A 22436-nucleotide genomic window follows, 5' to 3' on the forward strand; every position below is an offset into this window, starting at 1 on the left:
ATGTGTGACCCGTTTTGTCAGGACTGGCGTAGATTGAGGATTTTGCAAGAAATTGTTAGACCATGATAAATTCAGGACCACTGCAATAAGGCTGGGTTGACATACTGTATATCAGGCGTCCGGTATAGTTTCCCTCCGGTGTGCAACGGAAGAAAACTGCCGCTAGAACTGATCCCAATTGAATGGGACAGTTCATAATCATCCAGCGTCTCAATTTTGACGCCAGATGTTTGGACACACCGGAGAGCAGAGGACACTGTCTTCCATCCAAAAACAATGGATGCTGGATGCCGTACAACTGGTGACAACCTGTCATCAGTTATGGCATCAGTTGTGTCCAGATCTAGGCCGAGTTCACCTATGCCGGACATATGTGAACCCAGCCTAAGTTAACTATGACTATGGCATAGCTATACAACTTTAGAACTAGTATCCAAAGAAAAAGTCACAATGGAACATTAAAAACGCCAGAGAAATCGCCAGAAAAACTGCCACTGTTTTTCCCTGTGTTTTGGCGTTTTTTTCTTGCGTTTTTACCTTTGTGTGGAATTTGCTTTTTTTTGGTCCCTTTGGCGTTTTATGTACAAAAATAGTTGGGTACCAAAAAATAAAATAAAATAAATGTATTTTTTTTCTTACGAAATTTTAATAAATAATAAAAAGTGTGTGTGTGTTTAACTTTTTTTCTCTTTTTTTTATTTTTAGGTAGTACTACTACTCCCAGCATGGAACACACTGTTCCATGATGGGAGTAGTAGTACCTGTACTAATAGACATATTGCCCCAGGTGTCAGTCGTGACACCCGATGCGATCGTCCATAATATAACAGAGATGCGGAGTGGCTCTAAACAGCACTCACATCTCTGCTCTGTACTCCGGCCAGTGATGTGAATAGAACATCGCTGATTCATATTTTCTGCCCAGAGTGGGGATTGGCCAGATGGTTGCAGCCAATCACAGCTCTCAGAGGGAAATATGAATCAGCGATGTTCTATTCACATGACTGACCGGAGTATAGTGCAGAGATGCGAGTGCTGTATAGAGCCGCTCCATCTCTGCAATAGATAGGATGATTGCAGCGGGTGTCAGGAGTGATACCCACTGTGATATGTCCTTAATTGCAGGTACTCCATGCTGGGAGCTGTAGTACCTGCATTAATAGACAGATCGCACCTAACTTCTGACACCTGTTGCGTTCGGTCTATTAATGCAGGTACTACAGCTCCCAGCATGGAGCAGAGTGTGCTCCATGTTGGGTGTAGTAGTACTTGTAGTTAAGAAGACATCACAGCTGGTATCACTACTGACACCCGCTGTGATCCTCCTGTATAATGTATAGATGCGGCCGGCTGCTCTTCTATGGTCCCGTGCCCTGCCGTATATATAAACCTAGTCATATTTTCCACAGAGATGTGATTGGCTGGAACCATCGGGCCAATCACAGCTTTCTGCGGGAAATATGAATATGTGTATATATACGGCAGTGCAGGGGACCATAGAAGAGCTACCGGTCGCATCTATTAATTATACAGAAGGATCGCAACAGGCGATCTGTCTATTAGTACAGGTACTACTACTCCCATCATGGAACAGTGTGTTCCATGCTGGGAGTAGTAGTACTACCTAAAAAATGTAAGAAAAATTTTGAAAAACACACACACACACACACACTACATTTTTATTATTGTCGGCTACATTTTAGTGCTTTACCCGCCCACATAAATTGATCCCTGTTTAAAAATTAATAAAAATGTTGAAATAAATAAGATAAATTTTGTTAGATACAATTTTTTCCATCACTACTGTATCTTTTTTATTATTTTTTTTTAATGGTACCCTACAAAATTTTAATTTAAAAAGGAATCTCCATCACTTTTTTGGAAAAAATAATTAAAACCGCCTGCAAAAACGCAAAAGTTAAAACCAACATGGCGTTTTTCTTGGCGTTTTTGCTCTCCCATAGACTTCTATGGAAGGAAAACACCACGATTTCAGGGCAAAAATTGCCAAGCTAGGTTTTGTCAGGCGTTTTGAAAATCCAGCCTCTGAGCTCGAAATTGCTGAAAAACGCCAAAAGGATTTAAAAAACGCCAAACTGAAAAATGCCAGTGAATCTGGCATTTTGCAGTTTGCTATTGACTTGCAGCTAACATCTGGACACGGCGTTTTTTGCTGAAAAAAAACTGTGCCACAAAATTGGCGTTTTTTTACGGCGTTTTTGCAAAAAAATAAAAAAACTCTGGAATTCCAGCTTAAAAACAATGATAAATTCCCCACATAATGTTTGTGTAGTCAGATTTACACCTAAGTACTTTATCACAATCTAAATGATCTGCTGTGCGCATTTGTTGCCCCATTTGGTGTAGAGGACTTTCTGTAGATAGTGGGGGGAGGAAAACTCTCTTATTGCTTCTGAAAGGTTAATACGGTCTGAAGTCTGAGCTGGAAGAAAAGAACAAAAGTAGAAAAGACAAGTTCAATTTACATTTGGTAAATCCCTCAGGTTTGGAATGAAAAGGATATTCATATGGTATGTAAAGAAAGTTGAAAAGATAAGGTGGGGGTGGGGGGTAGGCTTTTTTTGGTTTGCAAATGCTAATTCCCCATGAAGTAATGTACTGGATGCAAGGATCAGGGTGAGTCATAGCTATAAGCCACCTTCAGTCTGAACAATTTAAAGTCCTCTCCATGGGGTCTGGGGGCTGGCAGACAATAGGTTTGGGTGGGGTTGGAGGAAGGGGAGTGCTGTAGTGCACTCAGGCAGCTCACACTCTGAGAACTTGTTAAAGGGGTGTGAAGGAAGCTCTCCTCTCATTTCACACATCCCTCCAAGAACAGCACAGGGGGAACACTGGGATGGTATACACCTTCTTCCAAAGAGCTGGATTGTGCTTTAAGTAAGCTTTACACCCCATCTGCTGCCTGCGCTAGTAACCTGGGATACATCTAGAACTACTACTACTATCATTCCTTCCACTACAGAGGACTAAGCTGCTGGGGGATTAGGCAGAAGGAGCGCACATTATGCTTGGCACTATTACATTGACTGGTAAGATCCTATTTTTATTGAACCATAGGCATTTTTTTTTTTTATGACCTTTTATGTGAAGTTTACAGGACAGATCGAGTGAATTCTATTTCGTATTTCGATGGGGAGTTTCCAGGAATAATTTAAAGTTTACGAAACTTCCAAAACTTTTCCTGTTTGGTATTGACGGACTATTGGTTGAATCGGTTATTACGAATGGATTTGCTTCCTATTCAATAATATACAGTATTTTTATGTATTGAATTTTAGTTTTGCTACATTTTATCATATTATTTTCTTAATGGAATATTTATTTTCAAGTTCTGCTACAGTTAATCATATTTATTTTCTTATTTTTAAGTTTTATAGTAAAGTGAGGAAAGTTCTGCTACGTTTAATCCTAATAATTTCTTATTTTCATAATATTATTTTCAAGTTATAGTAAAGTGGGGGAAGGTGTGTCTCCATTATGGTAGCACATAGCAGCATGCAGTCTGGAGAGGGCTAGGGGGATACAGCTGCTAGTATGTTGGCTATGCCTCATGGGATTGCCATTAATGTACATCATGAAGCCAGTGTGTTCAATAAAATTATACATTTTGTATAGATCCAAGAGATTTCAATTGATCACATCTAATGTATCACCAGCTACAGGCAGTCTGTTGAGTTGTTCATATGGGTGACAGAAGGATATAGTCTAAGTAAGTGGTTCCCAACCAGGGTGCCTCCAGCTGTTGCAAAACTACAACTCCCATCATGCCCGGACAGCCAAAGGCTGTCCGGGCATGATGGGAGTTGTAGTTTTGCAACAGCTGGAGGCACCCTGGTTGGGAAACATTGGTCAAAGCATGTCAGCACAGCGTGAGTTGTAGTTTTGCTACAGCTGGAGGCACCCTGGTTGGGAAACATTGGTCTAAGCTTGTCCACACAGCGGGATTTGTAGTCTTGCAACAGCTGGAGGCACCCTGGTTGGGAAACATTGGACTAAGCATGTCCGCACAGCTGGGAGTTGTAGTTTTGCAATAGCTGGAGGCACCCTGGTTGGGAAACATTGGTCTAAGGTTGTCCACACAGCGTGATTTGTAGTCTTGCAACAGCTGGAGGCACCCTGGTTTGGAAACATTGGTCTAAACATGTCTGGACAGCTGGGAGTTGTAGTTTTGCCACAGCTGGAGGCACCCTGGTTGGGAAACATTGGTCTAAGCATGTCCACACAGCGTGATTTGTAGTTTTGCAACAGCTGGAGGCACCCTGTTGGGGAAACATTGGTCTAAGCATGTCCACACAGCTGGGAGTTGTAGTTTTGCAACAGCTGGAGGCACCCTGGTTGGGAAACATTGGTCTAAGCATGTCCACACAGTTGGGAGTTGTAGTTTTGCAACAGCTGGAGACACCCTGGTTGGGAAACACTAAGTCTGGTTACAAGAAAGTTTATTTTGAGCCGAAATGTTAATAAGATATGTGACAAATGCTGCATTGGTTTTGGTTAATACAAGAACTAACATTACTACTGTTAAATTTATAGTGCGAATTATTCATTTACTTGGGAAGCTGTAATGTAATATAACACCGCCCCCATCCAAGCTTCCAATACTGTAAATGTGTTCGCTGTGAGAGAGTCTTTTGTGATGTATAAGGGTCCATCTATGGAGCGGCCCTCCAGTGAATGTAGTGTGTTATTAGTGCAGATCACTTTTACCCAGTAACTAACTGGGAGTCATGAGGTTAACTCTCAGGGTTTGGTGTCTTCTTACTGATATTAGTCAGCTGCCACTGTCCTATGCTGTTTGACAATGAAATTAATTTGTAAGTGATCCTATTGCAAGTCCCCAAGGGGACCCGGCCCATTTAACCCTTTTATAGTTGCAGGCTGTGCCTTTGGGATGGATTAGCAGTAAATGTTGAGATCTTCCTCGCGAACATGACTTATTTCCCAAGACGTGTTCATCTCAAGCCATAAAGTTGGATTATTCATTCTTTCTAGGTTATCTGTTTACAGTTCTATAATGAAAATTTTGCCTTGTTTTTTTATTTTTATATACATTTTTTTGCTTTTTCTATCGGAAAGCGCAATGGAAATGTATAAGCTGGTCGACATCTGCCTGCGGTAACAGCATACTATGTGTTTCCTTTGCACGTCATTGTCCCATACTGTAAAGAAGCTCATTCCTGGCAGAGGCACAGGGAGGGGTCCCAGTTCCCATACTGTGGAAATCTGTGTACTGGGAAAGCGTAAGCCCATTCAATTGTAGAGAGTTGGACTCCTTTTATAGGAGGGGGCTTTACAGTTTGGTGAATGGGCACAGTAACAGCACTTACCTCATACTGAGCCTTTAGTAATTCCCAGCATGGAACTTGGAGGGAACTCTTGTCATTCAGTAAAGATGTCACGGAAGGGAATTACTGATTGTAGGGAGGTGTTGGTATCAGTACTATTCTGTACAGCTTATGGTTGTTCATTACATACTGTGACCAGTATAGGGTCACTGGAAATGTGAACTATGGCCCTCATTTACTATTGCAAACCGGACATGTTTTTGTAGGGTTGTACGCCAGTTTCTGGTGCATTGCACCAGAAATTCTGTCTGCGCCAGAATTGAAAAAAAAAAACCCGACTAACACTCAATTTGACTAAGAAACCCTGAAAAAGGGGCGGGACTGTGGGGGAAAGGGGCGTGGTCACCAAAACGGGGCGTGTTCCCGACATTTTCACAAAAACCCAACATATTTACTAAGGTTTCCACAGAAAATGTGGTGGATTTCAGCTGAGAAAAAAAACCCTACAGATCAGAGCATGTGTAAAAAAATAAATAAATTAAAAAAAATGGAGGGAAAGTGGAAAATGTAGGGAAACCTTAGTAAATGCCATGGCAAAAAAATTGTAGGGAATTAAAACCCACAAAGAAACCTACACAACACTCTTAGTGAATAAGGGCCAATGTGTATTTATCTATCTAATCCTCTATCTTAAATTCTTTAGTCCCCTCTGATACTTTGTAACACAGTATACTCATGTTAGACCCTTTAACATTTAGTTGTTTCAGAAGCACTAATGTCTCATTTATCTAGTTCTAGGTTCTATCCCCAAATTTTTTAGACAGTAATGGGCTATAGGGCCCTTTTGTCTTTACTGACTAAGATTCCAAGTCTCCATTATCTTTCGGGACTTTCTTAGAACATTTTCTTCTTCTATAATGTTTTATACTCTTCTCCATATAAATTCAGTGTATGAAAAGTTTAGGCTTAAAAGGACCTGTGATCAGTCCAAAAAGTCTCTACCAAAGAGTGTTTATGTTTTTACTTTCTTGAAATAGGTGTTTAACCTTAATTGGAGGGGAAACAGTTTCTGCAGTAATATGAGGAAGTATTACTTTACTGAGAGAGTAGTGGATGCATGGAATAGCCTTCCTGCAGAAGTGGTCGCTGCAAATACAGTGAAGTTTAAGAATGTATAAGATAGGTATAAGGCTTTCCTTCATATAAGGTCAAGTATTCAGAATATTGGGCAGACTAGATGGGCTAAATGGCTCGTATCTGCAGACACATTCTATGTTTATAACTATTTGGTTGACTACCACTACTTTTCACTGAATAGTCAAATGGGTGGGAACGTTATTGTAAAAAGGGAGGTGATTATCAGGCTAAGGGTGCGTTCCCACAGGGCGTATACGCAGCGTATTTGACGCTGCGCAAATTTTACGGCAGCAGCGGGAAATACGCTGTGTATCCCTTGCTCACTATACACACAGGGCTTTCTGGCGGCAGCCCTATGTGTGTAGTGAGTTTTGGAGGCGGGGCCATGTGCCGGCATGACTGTGACAACGGCCCTGCCTCCAAAACTCACTACACACATAGGGCTGCCGCCGGAAAGCCCTGTGTGTATAGTGAGCAAGGGATACGCAGCGTATTTCCCGCTGCTGCCGTCAAATACGCTGCGTATACGCTCTGTGGGAACGCACCCTTGGGGAGCATTTATCATGTCCGGTGTGGTGCGTATGAAGCTCCTAATCGCACCACCTGGGCCTCGCATTCACACACCATTTTGTAATTTCTGCCCATCTTACTGTTATGTGAAAAGTGCAGATAGTCAAAATTGTTAAAATTAGGACACCCAAATAGCATTACAATTTGGCACCATTCACTTAAATGGGAGTAAGCCATTCTTCTAAGGCTGGGTTCACATCACGTTTTTCCCCATACGGGAGCGCATGGGGGGGGATCTGAAAACTTGCACTCCCGTATCCCTGCTGTATAAGGCCGTTGTAATTCATTTCAATGAGCTGACCGGAATGAACCGGTTGGCTCATTTTTCCCCGTATGCGGTTTTCTACCAGACCTAAAACCGGTTTTACGTCCGGTAGAAAACTGCATACGGGAAAAAATGGCTCATTTTTCCCCGTATGCAGTTTTCTACCGGACATAAAAACTAACATGCCAAGCCAAAATGGAGCAGAAAGTGACCTTTTGACCAAATAATTTGTCCAACAAAAATAATTTGAACAACAAGTCTAATTTCAACGCAAATGGGTTTTCCAGGATTAGGCTGGGTTCACATCACGTTTTTCCCCATACGGGAGCGCATATGGCAGGGGAGGGGGGATCTAAAAACTTGACCGGACTAGTTGGCTCAACTAGTTCACTCCGGTCGGCTCATTGAATTACATACCAGCCGCATACGGCAGGGATACGGGAGCGCAAGTTTTTAGATCCCCCCCCCTCCCCTGCCATATGCGCTCCCGTATGGGGAAAAACGTGATGTGAACCCAGCCTAATCCTGGAAAACCCATTTGCGTTGAAATTAGACTTGTTGTTCAAATTATTTTTGTTGGACAAATTATTTGGTCAAAAGGTCACTTTCTGCTCCATTTTGGCTTGGCATGTTAGTTCTATGAGAGGTATATAAGCAGCTGTCAAACTGATGCAACTTATCTTGGAGAACAACATTAAAACATAGGAATAGGAACTAATAATAGATTTCAAAGAAAACTATGGACAGCTTTACACTGCATGGTCCCTGCCACACCCTGATGAGTACAATAATACTAGATTACAATTGATCGTGATATCCCAATTTTTCCAGACCAATACCTTTTTTACAAGCCTGTTTTCATATTGTCATAGCTATAATGGATATCCATTTGAGACAGGCTGATTTTTCTTTCTAATATACAGCTCATTGTGTGGGAAGAGTTAATGTGTTGCCTTCAAGGAACAATTTGAGACTATAGAGTTTCAGCCTTTATAAGGAGCAGCCCAGATTGGTTGGTGCCTTAATAATCCTCCCATACATTAATTTTCTGTCTGAGATCACTGTGCTGTAATTGTGCCCAAAGGTGAAACTCCTTTTTTATTCACAATAAATAATTCAATGCACCTCCCCAAATTAGAAAATGTCAGTTCTTGTTGTAGCAGCACTAGTGAAACAGGACTCTTTAATCACGTGGGGCAGCACCCATTGTGTCTCTGTAGGTGTGTTTTGCCATACAAATCCCATCTGGCATAATGGTGAATAAACCTATTGATAAATATAACATTCAAGTAGAAGTGAAAGGACGGATCACTCACCGGTTCTAGCGTGTCAAGCAGGATTTTCTTTATTTCAGGTACTGCATAGTGGTACACAAATGCGGGGTGGGTGGGGGGGATTCTCGGGTGAGATGCGGGAGGGACGAGGCAAAGCCGTTTCATTCCAGCAAGGAACTTCTGGAACCATTTTGTTCCAGCAAGGAACTTCTTCCGGCCTCCTATAGGAGGCCGGAAGAAGTTCCTTGCTGGTACGAAACAGCGTTGCCTCGTCCCTCCCGCGTATCACCCGAGAATCCCACCCACCCCGCATATGTGTACCACTATGCAGTACCTGAAATAAAGAACATCCTACTTAACACACTAGAACCGGTGAGTGATCTGTCCTTTCACTTCTACTTGAATGTTGCATTGCTACTGAAATAATTTGTTGGGACGTAGAGAACCCCGGGAGCATCATAGGGCAATAGCGACCTGAATACTCCTGCTCTAGAACGTACATTGTCAGCAAATTGTCTCTATACAGCGTGCAGTGCCTGGTGTATTTCTACTACTATTTATTTATTGATAAATATGTTTGAAGAAATTCTGGATTCCATACATCGTGCTTAGTGCTCATCAATGTTCCCTTGTATGACAAGAATGTCCTTGATGTGCAGCTGCTGGAGATCTCCAATGAGCCTCAATGCGACAATTCTTTATTAGAAAGGAAATCATTTGCAGGAAAGGAAGTCTCCCATTGCTATCCCAACCCTTGGTGGCTGTTAATAAGATTTCTTTCTTTTGAAGTTGTTTGTCTAAGCCGAAATGCAAACAGACAACAGAGCCAGACCCTTGGGTTGGGATAGAAACGCAAATCATTTTGTCATTCTTGAAAAACTTTTGTCACTTTGTAGTGAAAAGTCAGGTATTTGTGCATTGCAAGGGGTCTGTTCCTAATCTGGTTTCCTGTGTAGGATATGAATGGCACCTTGAGACTTGGGAACATTCCGAATTTCTACAGATGGATATTTTGTGTGTTCTCTGTCTTGTAACCTTTTCTACTCAGGTGTAATACTGTCACTGATCATATTAGTGATAATTGATTACTTGCTAAGGCTGGGTTCACACCACGTTTTTGCAATACAGTTCCCTTATACGTTTTCAATTTGAAAACCATACGGAACTGTATTGAAAACCGTATGCATTGACTCTCCATTGAAAACCGTATGCCAAAAAATGCATCAGGTTGTGTCCGGTTTGCATCCCATACGGATTTGGCAGTTTTTTTTTTTTCTTGTACCCAATACCATAGCCTACCACAATTTTTGGTCCTAGTGAAAAACCGTGTTGAAACTTTTTTTTTTTTTTTTTTTTTTTTTTTTTTAAATGAGTCAATAGGAACTGTACAGAGCTGTATGTGCATACGGTTCCATACGGTTTTTGACTTTGCATAGTTTTTTTCTTGGAATTTCAATGTATGCTTTTTTTTTTTTTTTTTTTTTTTTTTATAAAAAAACTGATGCAACCGGACATAATTTTTCAAACCGTATACGTTCTGATACAGTTTAGTCAGGTTTTGAGAATATTTTTTTTTTTTTCAAAAACCTAATATGGGAACTGTGTTGCAAAAACATGGTGTGAACCCAGCCTAATGGAGACAACTTCTTTTAAAGGCACTCAGTAGGTGTAGATTATAGCGTGTGTGTGTGTGTGTGGGGGGGGGGGGGGGCATTATTGGATTGGGGGTGGGAAATACATTGAACAAAAGATTACTATGTTCTCTTTTATTTAGCGAAATATCTTGACAAAGATTTTAGATTTAGGGGAGTGGCAAAGCTAGTGACTTTGGACTTAAGACGACTTTGAATTGACAATATTTTTTTACGTTTGTGTATAATAGTGTGTTGCACTAATGCTTTATGGCTAAATGGGGTAGTACTGTGCTTTTTTTTTTTTTTAAAGAAAGAGGTTAGACAGCTACTTCTTACTATGCAATGTCTTAAAGGGGATCTGAGGGCAGCATAATGTAGCAGCAGAAATGTTGTTTTCAAAAATCTCCTTCTTATGCCTAAATTTCACTGAAGGTTACCAGCATTGTCCTGGCAGACTAGAGTCATAGTAAATCCTTAGGGAATTGTCTGCCCCTGCTCACCCAATGATGATTGACAGATTTCTCCCTATTATTGTGGATATGGCAAAATCTGTCAGTCATCAGTGGGTGGGCATGGGCAGAAATAATAGTAACTCTTCTGTGCCAGCACTGCCCACGTGTTGCATGCTTGTAACCTACTGCACATTTTGGCATAAGCAACAGAAAATAGGATGTCTGTCGCCTCCTAGGGGATGGCAGCATAACTAATGTGACAGGTGCCCTTTAAAAACCTTTTACGCCTGTAATTGATCAGGAAAAATAACATTAGAATCCTTGATTGTTGGCAGCACATTTCCAGCTTTATTGTATGTACGGTGGGAGTTTGAATGTTTACATTAAGCCCCTCCCAATACTTTCATTGTGAAAGTGAACAATTGCTAATCAGCTTCCTTTTATAATTTATCAATAGCAGCACTTATAATGGGCAATGTATCTGGTCTGTATAAAAGGAACCTTACTCATAAGATACATTTTAACCAATCCTGTTAGCATGGTGGCAAGCCAATTGTATCAATTACCACCATTGATGCTGGTAGGGGCTTATAACCCTCTCCTATTTTGAAATTATCATCTCCCAGTATAGAAGAATTGATAGAACAATGTCATTGATTTGTTCACGGACACAGAGAAAGATTTCCCAATCTGTTGGAAAATCTCTTTCCATGATGATGGTTTTTCCACCTCAATAAAGGGGTTATCTCAAGATTTCAACTTATCACCTATCCCAGTTGTATGCTTTGTGGCCACTTCAGTCACTTGCTATAGGTGAGCTGTTTCCCATCCCATTCTATCTATCCCATCTCGTTCCATTTAGCCGTAAGAACAAGTGAGTGAAGTGTAAATTCTGCAGGGTTTTTGCTTGTGGTTTAATATGCCTCAATATATTTTAATGCATCGGTTTTACTTTTGATTCCTAAAACTATGAACCACTTCATAAAATCTGGTTCTCGTAAAGTCTTTACAAATCTCACTTTACAGTTGTCACCTTCCAGTTTAACCTACTTACTTTGTATAAACATTCATGCAGGAACTCCCATAGAACTTTACATGAGGCCTAACTATAAGGTATAGCTGAGCTTAAACTGCCTAGAGCACACACAATAATGGCATTGGGTATAGAATAACTATTAGATTCTTATTTTACCTTACACTTCCCTGTAACCCGTAGCGTTTTAAAGGCATTTTTGAGTAAAATTGGTGTTGCTGTCTCAGGGTAGTAACATAAGCACTAGTCAAATCACGGTGAAAAATATTCTCTGTCTGGGGAGCCTATTACCTTGAAGTGATATAAAACATAAGAACAGAATGTCATGTAAAATATATGTAGGAAACACAAAGGACGGTAGAAAAATGCACAGTTTGCAAAATGTGGTCTGCGTAAATGGCTTTGGAGGGTCCAAGGAGAGAGAAGTTGGGTGTGTACATAGCATATCTGATGAACGTAGAATGCTGGGAATTTCTGGACTAAGTCCAGCTTAGCTCTAGGAATCCCACGGGAGAGTTGTCAACCAGCTCCAGATGTCGACAGGGAAGACTATAAGCACATGGAGTGCTTTACATTCAAACTCTTACATCCCTGAAAGCTTTTTACATCTTTCTGCTTTTAACCCTCTGGTTCATTTAGTTAGTAGTTGTTCATTTTCTCTCTTAGTATTAATTAGCAATATTAGACCAGGGGTTGGGTGATAAAATATAATGCTTTAATATTTATTTATTGGGGTGCTTCTAATCTTAAAGGGGTTGGCCCCTTAACAGCATTTATCACCTACTCAGAGGATGAAAATGCTTGCTGGGGGTCAAACTACCTGAACCCCTCCAAACAAAGGAAAGTATGACTGATGTGGTGGTGCAGCTGTTGCTTTAATTGCTTCCTATAGGACTGCCAGCAATTGCCAAGCGCTGTACACAGTAGCACTGCCGCATCATTCACATGAGGTATTCGGGTATCCCCATTCTATTGATCCCGTTGATAGTATAAAAATACTGTTAGTGGACCAAACCCATTAAAGGGGTAGTCTGTGGAACTACACTCATCCCCTATCCACACAATAGGAGATAAGTGTCTGATTGTGGGGCCTCACCACAATCTCCAGAAAGGTGCCCGACTGCTCACCCATTCTTGGAGCCAAGCAGCCCTCACACTTGGAGACATGCAGAAATGATAACCTGCTCAGTAATTGGCTGAGCGGGCCATCACTTCTGCACATCTTTGCAGGTGAGATCTTGGGGGCTGCCAGCAGACACTTAGCACCTAACCTGTGGATAGGTGATAAGTTTCCCGGACTACCCCTTTTAAGGGAATGTGTCTTCAGAAAAATTATTTTTTAAACCTAGTTTTAAAATCTAGTCACTAAGCCAAAGAGCCATTTTACACAGACTGAAGGAGACAAGCACTAATCTCTGTGATCGCTGTTCGTTTACAGAGGCTTCACAAGACTCGATCAGTCGTGTGGCCCTCCAAATTCATCATTATCGGCCGCTCATCACATGGCGAGATGCAGCCAATAACTGATTTGGCACAAAAGATTTCATCAGCTGACAAATCAGTTTTTCTTGTCTATTGGCTGGACACTGGCTCTTTTACAGGGACTGATTATTGGAAATGAGCATTCCCAGGAAAGCTCCTTTACCTGATCAATGGGTCTTTGTAAAATAGCCTAAATAAGCTGACACTTCCTGTCCTGTGAAGATCACTTCTCTTATTATCTTCACAGTCAGGATTACAATGAAATGTAACACAGGCGATTGTCACAGCTCCCTTCATCCCTGTACGCTGATCTATGTGCAGACTTTAATATAGAGGTGACTGTGGTCCTGAAATCTGTGACCAGAGGTTAATATTCTGGACATCGGCTATAACCAGGCTCTCCAGTGTTTATGCCTAATGCTGGCTTGACAGGCTGTTTGTTGTAGGCTCCAGTGATCATCATCCATGGTTGTAACTGTCCATTTATCATTCCAATTAGAGATGAGCGAAGTTGTAGTGATTCGATTCATCACTAACTTCTCAAACCTTAACCTGCATAAATGAGTTCATCTTTCAGGTGCTCCGGTGGGCTGGAAAAGGTGGATACAGTCCTAGGAAACTCTCTCCTCGGACTGTATCCACCTTTTCCAGCCCACCGGAGCACTTGAAAGCTGAAGTAATTTATGCAGGAAAAGTCATCAACTGCCGAGCCGAGAAGTTTGTGACTAATCGAATCACTCTAACTTTGCTCATCTCTAATTCCAATACTTCAATAAGGTCTTAAAATCTTACATTAAAGTTTCCCTGTCATTTAAAAAAATAAATGCATTTTAATCTGTCGGGGTTTGGGTCATGGGTGTCTACAGAATTTTTTCCAGGGGAGGGGCATAACGTTAATGGGGTACTCCAATACTTTAAACGTATCCCCTATTTGCAGGACTCCCCACAATCTTTAGAACTGGGCCCGTCTCTTCCTTGCATGTTGGTACGTGTTCAATGTGTTCACGAGCTCTGTATCTCCAGCACTTCCAAAGTGCATAGATAGATAGATAGATAGATAGATAGATAGATAGATAGATCTGGGACTGATAGATTAATTAATAGGCATTCTCATACCTGTCACAGATGAATGGGAGTAGACATTTTTTTTTAAATCTTCTTTCCTCCATAATACTATCTTATACATTCCATAAAGCAAACTTCTTATATCATACTACTGAGAAGTTTGGCAGTATTTAAAAGGGGTACTCCACCAAAAAACATCTTATCCCCTATCCAAAGGATAGGGGATAACATGTCTGATCGCAGGGGTCCCACCGCTGGGGACCCCTGCGATCTCCGGCATGGCTCCCTAGCCATCTGTGCATGGAGCAAACTTCAGCCACCACACCCCCCTCCATTCATGTCTATGGAAGGAGGCGTAACAGCTACTACGATCCAAGCTTCTGTATTCTGGACCCCGCTGCTTCCAGCCCAGAGCTGGCGGGGGTCCCGCCACTGGGTAGGGGATAAGATTTTTTTGGGCAGAGTACCCCTTTAATATCAGATTATTTTGCCAACTTTATTTCTATTGTAAGGTAAAAAAATTTTAGTGTATGCAAATCAGTTCCCTTCCAGAAGAAAGCTGTTTCTAGTGACACTGAAAGTAGCATGTTCATCAATGTCCAATCCATAAGAGAACCTTGGAACATGACCAGGGATTATCCTATTTAAATTAGAATCTTCTCCAAAAAGAAGAGGACCCATCTGTTGTAAGAGTCTACCTAGAGGCTTGTTCAGAGGTAGTTGTACAGCAGAGATTTATCCAGATCCAAACCACAGCAAAAAACACAATTTATTTGTTATATAGATATAGTTATTACGACTCTAACAATACATAATTTCTGCATTTTAGTGCCTACACTATCTAACTTTCCCCAGCATAAAATTGTAGTAAAATGAAGTCTTCAAGGAGTTTTCCTTTCTATTATAATAGAGCTTTTGGACAAGAGGATGAAGCTAGTGCTAAAATTTGGGCTGGTGGCAATTGTTCTTTTATTTTCATTTTCAGTTACATTTTTATATATTTTTACATTTTTTTTTTATTTATCAAAATGCACTACATCATACAGCCTGTGCCATCAATATAAGTTTGATGCATTATCTGCCTGCCTGGTCTAGTTTAATCTGAATTTTTTTGGGAAAACTACCACTGCAGTTTTTGTGCCAAAGCCAGAAGTGGTTCCAGTAGGAAGAAGTAGAAGTGCCCCCACTGTCCTTTTGTAAGGTCAAAAAAACTTTTACATTTCTATCTACTTAAAAAAAAAATTGTTAAAAAAACTTGTACTGAGATATCAACCCAAGTTACAAATATATAATATATACAGAACTAAGTGTCCATTTGTGTTGGGAGGATAGCCCAAAAATGCTACTGGGAAAGTAGCCTTTATATTGTTTTCATATAGTAAAGGACTTAGCCTGTGCTATTTGTTTGACCATAGCACTAAGGGTAGATAGTCCTTAAACCAGAGAAATAAAGGATACACTGTAACAAACCCTTAGCTGTGAAAAGTATTAGGTAGGAGACTGTAGGAGTTTTCTTTAATCACCCGGCTCTGAATGAGGATGAGTATGGTAGATTTGGGAGATCAAAGGAGGACTCAAGATACCGGACTACAGTGTTTGGGCATCATTGGCACTCCCATAGAAATGAATGGAGTGTGTGCTGACTACCGGTAGTCTACACAAGCTCTTCACTGAGAGAGACTGGGTGCCATTCAGGAGATCATGTGGGGTCCCAGTGGTTGGACCCCCGCAATCACCTACTTATATTCAATCCTGTGCGGTTCTCCTTTAACTAACCAGTATGACAGATTTTATTCTCATGATATCTATATATTTTTGTCCCTTTCTGGACATATTTCAAAAACTGTTTAGTTAAAGGGGTACTCCTGTGTAGAACTTTTTTTTTTTTTTTTTAACCTCCTCCCCAGGCTGCCGGCATATAAAAAGCGCCACGCTTCCATGTTCTGGACACCGCTGCTGCTGGCCCAGGGATAAGATTTTTATTGTCGGAGTACCCCTTTTAAATGCTGGCAGCCCGAGGATGATGGTTCAAAAAGGTTCTATGCAGGAGTACCTTTTTAAAGAGAGAAAAAACTATATAATTTGTTATACTTACGAAAGCAGCTTACCCACTTACCCACAGGAATGAGGTAGTTGCAATACACATTCTATGAGCAGAATAAATGGGATCTCACAGCTTGTTCACCCGCACTAAAACCAATATATTGGGCTATAGTGCGGGCAAACAGCTTTAAAAAGAGGGGTTACAGGCAGTTTATTACATTAAAAAGAGGGGTTACAGGCACAGCTCTGTGCAATGGAGGCAAGGAGTCAGCATGCTGAGCTCCCCTGCCTCCTCATATTTCCTGCTTGGCCCGCCCCCGTAATGAATATTCAAATAGCTGAGCACTCTGCTCTCTGAGCAGAGCACAGGCGCCACTTCCTTCCAGTTGTAGCTAGGCAGCAGCACCTGTATTCTGCTCAGTCATAGAGCAAATGAGACATACCGGTTTTGAACTGGCCACGAGAAGAATGAACCTGTAACAATCTGTCCATTTCTGATTAAAAAGTTGTTTTTGCTGCCTGCTTTTTAGAGCTTTTTTTTTTTTCTTCTTCTTCTTCTTTCCCCCTGTCTCTCTCTCCCTGTATTCAGGACCTCCCTGTAGGTAGCTTGCCCCTGAAGTTAAGACCTCCTGTAGGCTGCTTGTAGTTTACCCTCTGTATGTAGGACCCCCTTTGTAGGCAGCATGCCCCCTCTATATAGGAGCCTCCCTGTATGTAGGAGCAGCCTGTATGTAACTTGTCCCCTGTATGTAGGACCCCTCTATAGGTAGCTTGCCCCCTGGATGTAGGACCCCAAGAAAGGGAGACACATATATTGCACTTATATACCCCCCCCCCCTGTAAAAGCTATACTTTTACAGTGAACCAGCAAGAGAGTGACCAGCGTAGGGCTTCCTTCTATTGGCCAAAGTGGCTCCCCACCTCCATTGCGCAAACCTGCGCAATAGCAACAAACACCATATAAATGCAAGTAACTCCTCTTTTAAGCAGTTTACCTGCCCTATAACCTAATATATTGGGCTTAGTACAAGCTGTCAGTTTCTCTTAGTATCAGATAACATGTTTAAGGGTTAGTGTTCTCCATATATTCGGAGTTACTACTATCTTGACAGATTTATTTGGCATCTTGACAGCTTCCTCCCTTTCTGTGTCCTAACCTTAAATAAATTCCTCAGATCAAGAAAACCAGATATGTGCACTAATGTGAGCGGCAGCATTCATGATGGCACAGTGAGTGATAAATGGTCTTCTTATCTCACTACTACCTCCTCCAACTGATCCTTCATGCCCAGTTTCACACTCAGAACATCAAGAATGTTAACCTATAACATCCTACAAATGTAATGTCAGTGTCACTGCCTCTAAATCCAAACTGGACTCGGGACCCGTTTTTGTGATCAGTGAGGCCCCCAGTGACCAGACATTTTATCTATCCCGAGGGCAAGTGATAAGTATTATTCAGGAGCGCTATATATCTAAATCTACAATAATTCAACCCTGACTTGTAGAGGATGTCCACTTTGGCCAATAGAAGGAAGCCCTACGCTGGTCACTCGCTTGCTTGTTCACTGTAAAAATATATTTTGGCCCCCATCCTTCCTTCCTACGAAGGAGAATGTAACCATACACATCACTCTGCTTCCTTTTTAGCGTTGCACTGCGCTCAAGCAAGAAGCACAAGCACAGTGGAGGAAAGAGACCTGTATTGTCACCTGCTCCTCCATAGGGTGCCATCTTATGGACAGGAAGCCCTTCAGGCAGCACATGGGTGTGGGAGAATGGGGGGGGTTTAAGAAAGTCAGACACTTATATACTGCACTTATAAAGGGGCAATCTGACCCTAGACCTCTTATCCCCTATATAAAGGATAGGGGAGAAGATATCTGATCGTTGGGGTCCCGCAGCTGGGACCCCCACTGTCTCTGTGCAGTACCCAGTGTTCATTTAGAAAGCTGGGCGTGGGTGGCGGGGGTCAAGATGTCATGGCCACACCCCCATGACATCATGCCCCCTCAATGCCCCCCCTTCCCATAGATTTGCATTGAGGGGGCGTGGTGTGATATCACAACCCCTGCGGCCTGCTCCAAGTGTTCGGAACAAAAATGTTCCGAACACTTGGGCAGTGGAGTACCCCTTTAAGGGTCCGGCATACAGGGGGCAAACTTCCTACAGAGGGGTCCTTCATACAAGGTGCAAGCTACATACAGGGAGCTCATACACATAGGGGACAAAATACCTACAGGGGGGTTCCTATATACAGGGTGCAAGCTACCTACAGGAGGATAAACTACCCCCTGTAAGTATGAACCCCTGTAGAAAGTTTATTCCCCTACAGGGGATCCTATATATAGGGTGCAAGCAAAGTACAGGGGGAGTCTTACCTTTAGGTGGGAAGCTTCCAACAGGGAAACAGCGTTTGTAATCAGAAAATGGACAGATTGTTAAATGTTCATTCTTCCCAGGACCAGTTTAAAACTGGAATGTCTCATATGCTGAGACAATGTAAAGTCTATGGTGGGTTGTAAAGTTTAAGATTATTTGCAGATCCCACCAAAACTGCCTGAATCTGCCAACACACGTCTACTGATGAGTTTGTTTAAAGCTGTGGTTGGAAAATACGAGGATAGTTTGTAGTAATTTGTTTCTTGTTTGATACTTGTTAGGTAGCATCCCGCACAATGATACTGTAGTGATTGCAGATAATTGTCATTATAGTGCCACCTAGTGTAGAACAGCTCATATAGCACATCTTAGAACTGTTCTGTAGGACAATGATAGAATGCATGAAATCTAAGTGGAATTTAGACCTAGAATGCTTCTAGTCAGTCCATCTCTATGTCCTATTTTAAGATTAGATCATTTCTTATAGTACTGGAAAATGTTATAAAACTCATTAAATATTAAGTTATAGTTTATAGTTGGAATATGGTGCCACCTAGTGGACAGTTGTGTTTACTGGTGCCAATAATTTGAAAGCATAGCCGAATGATACCTTTTGTGTTTCTGTTTTTATAACAGGTCAATCTAATCTTAAAAAATAAATAAATAAATAAATAAATAAATAAAATATATATATATTAGCTAGCAAAATCATCGGTAGTTGCAGGATCTTGTAATACCTTTTTTATTGGACTAACAAGATCTTGTAGAGACAAGCTTTCGGGATTCCTCCCTTTATCAAGTCATAAGCATTTCTGAGCTCACAAGGAGAAAACATACGTTCTATCTCACAAAATATGCAGGGGTTAAATCAGAACCCTCGCATATTTTGATAGAACGTATGTTTTCTCCTTGTGAGCTCAGAAATGCTTATGACTTGATAAAGGGAGGAATCCCGAAAGCTTGTCTCTACATAATCTTGTTAGTCCAATAAAAAAGGTATTACAAGATTCTGCAACTACCGATAATTTAGCTTTTTGCATCACTGGACTAATACGGCTACTCCTAGTGTGTATGTGTGTGTATGTATGTATGTGTGTGTGTGTATATATGTATATATGTGTATATATATATATATATATATATATATATATATATATATATATATATAATTATTACATATTACAATGTATGTGTTCCAGCATCACTACTAAAGATATTAACATAAAACTTGGCACACATGTTACTTATATGTTAACAACAAACATAGGATAGGTCATTTAACCCTTATCCACCCCCATTTGCCAAGGTCAGTTTTTTTTAATTTAAAGTCCCATACAAGTCAAATGGCAGGAGATATTTCGATAATACTTGGTCACATGTTACTTATATGTCCACTTGAAATATAGGATAGTTCATTTAACCCTGAACTACCCCCATTTGTGAGGTTCGGAGTTTTTGTTTAAAGTCCCATGCAAATCAATGGGAAATGTATGTTCCCACATAACTTCCGTACCTAGTACACATATTACTTGTATAGCAAATAAAAATATGATGGTTAAATTAACCCTTACCTACACCCTTTTATATAAAAGATGGGTTTTTGTTTCAAGTCCCATGCAAGTATATGGGACTTCCAGTACCTTATTCCACAAGCTCCGCTCTGCATCTCCTGGTAAATGTGTCGGTCTGGCTTGCAAGCCCGACCCCATCTCACAAAGATATGCCCACTGTTTAAGCCCCACCCCTTTTATTCTCTACTCTTTTTGTGCATCGGTCTGGCATGCAAACCACACCCAGTCCCGCAAATCACACCCAGTCCCACAAATCCACGTCCCCTTCTATTTTCATCTTACAATATCTTCATCACAAATCAGTCCTACCTGAGGACAGGATATGAGGTCGGGACATGGGCGCGGGACATGACAACAATATATGAAGTCAAAAACGTCCTCCTTTTGTTGATTTTCCTCCCCAACAGGGATTAGGAAGGGAAAACTGGGCAATGCCGGGTACTCGGCTAGTATAGATATAAAACTCAAGGTGTGTGTTCCAGCATCATGTCCAAACGGCTAAAGATATTAACATGAAACTTTGTACAGAACTTTGTTAATTATGTCAACAACAAATTAACCCTTACCCACTCCCATTTGCAAGAGTTTTTGTTTAACCCCTTCCCGCTATGGGACGTATGCATACATCCCAGCATCCGACACGTTCGCACACTGGGACGTATGCATACGTCCTAGCGATCTCCTGCACTGCTGTGGGCAGCGCAGGAGATCGGCGGCGGGACATGGCTGTCATCACAGCCGGAGTCCTGCCGCAGCTGCTGGGGCCACGATCGTGGCGGTCCCGGCAGCATTAACCCCATAGATGCCGTGATCAATCCTGATCATGCATCTATGGTGCTGACAGGGGGAGTGTGCTCCTCCTGTTCACAAACGGCGGTGCCTCGATACGATCGCAGATTGACGTTGGTTGCTATGGCAGCAGGAGGTCAGATCATGGCCACCTGTCTGCCTGCTACGGAAGCCTGTGAGATCCAGCCAGAGCCTGGATCCCACAGGCTATACTGTGTGCAGCTGATCGGGTCATACTGTGCTGCAGTACAAATGTATTGCAGCATAGTATAACCTGTAAAAAATGTAATAAAAAGTTCTGAAATTAAAGTATGAAGTGTGGTAAAAAAAAAAAAAATGCCCCTTTCCCAATAAAAGCCCTGTATTATCACCAAAAAAAATCTAAAACACAAATCATATACATAATAGGTATTGCCACATCAGTAATGATATGTACTATAAAACTATAATGTAAATTATCCAGTACGGTAAACGCTGTAAAAAAAAAAAAAAAAAAAAAAAAATCGACAATTTTGGTACAAATAGTGGAATAAAAAAGATCAAAAGGTAGCACATAACGCAAAAATGATACCAATGAAAATACAGCTCATCCCACAAAAATTAAGCCCTCACTCAATGGCGTCAGACGAAAAATAAAATTACGACTTTTGACAGAAAAATTATTTTTGCTCAGAAAAGGAAAAAAAACATAGAAAGCTATATAAAATGGGTATCTCCATAATCGTACTGACCCATAGAATAAATATAACATTACATTTACCGCACAGTGTACACTATAAAAAAAATAAACAAAATTAAAATTAAGAAAAATGCCAGAAATGTTCGTTTTTTTCACAATATTTTAGAGTTTTTCACCCAAAATACTGCATGTGTTAACAAAAATGCACCACTTATATAAAGTACAACATGTCACAGAAAAACAATATCAGAATTGCTCCACTCAGAAAAAGCGTTTAAGAGTTATTACCATTTAAAGAGACACATTTCAAATTTAAAAGAAAAAAAAAAAAAGCCTGGTCATTAAGGTAAAAAATGGGTCCGTCCTTAAGGGGTTAAAGTGCTGTACAAGTCAATGGGAAATATGTTACTGCATTACTTCCAAACAGCTGGAGATATTTTGATAATACTTGGTCACATGTTACTTATGTCCTCTAAAAATATAGGATAGTTAATTTAACTCTAACCTATGCTCATTTGCGTCAGTTTAAAGTCCAACGCAAATCTATGGGAAATGTATGTTCTAGCACAACTTCTGTACGGCTGGAGATATTTCAATAATACTTGGTCACCTGTTAATTATATGTCGAACAAAAATATATAATAAATTAACCCTAACTTACGCCATGCAAGTATATAGGACCTCTGGTACATTTACTCCACAATCTCTGCACATTTACTCCACACCCTCCCTGCATTCCATGCCTCATCTTGAA

The 22436-nt window shown here is 40.9% G+C and overlaps 1 protein-coding gene across 5 annotated transcripts in view; it reads left to right on the top strand.

Moving 5' to 3' along the window:
• Positions 1-22436, top strand: part of AKAP12 (A-kinase anchoring protein 12) — a 167449-nt gene that overhangs the window by 134968 nt on the left and 10045 nt on the right. The window contains exon 1 of one of the 5 annotated variants that reach the window (XM_056567349.1): positions 2846-3050. The exons of the other annotated variants lie outside the window; for them this stretch is intronic. Coding sequence (XP_056423324.1) covers positions 3026-3050 — 25 coding nt within the window. The 5' untranslated portion in view covers positions 2846-3025. Of the gene's footprint in view, positions 1-2845; positions 3051-22436 lie in introns of those variants that run through there. 5 annotated transcript variants of the gene reach the window in all.

This window comes from Hyla sarda, chromosome 3 (genome assembly GCF_029499605.1).
Source record: "Hyla sarda isolate aHylSar1 chromosome 3, aHylSar1.hap1, whole genome shotgun sequence".
Lineage (NCBI taxonomy): Eukaryota > Metazoa > Chordata > Amphibia > Anura > Hylidae > Hyla > Hyla sarda.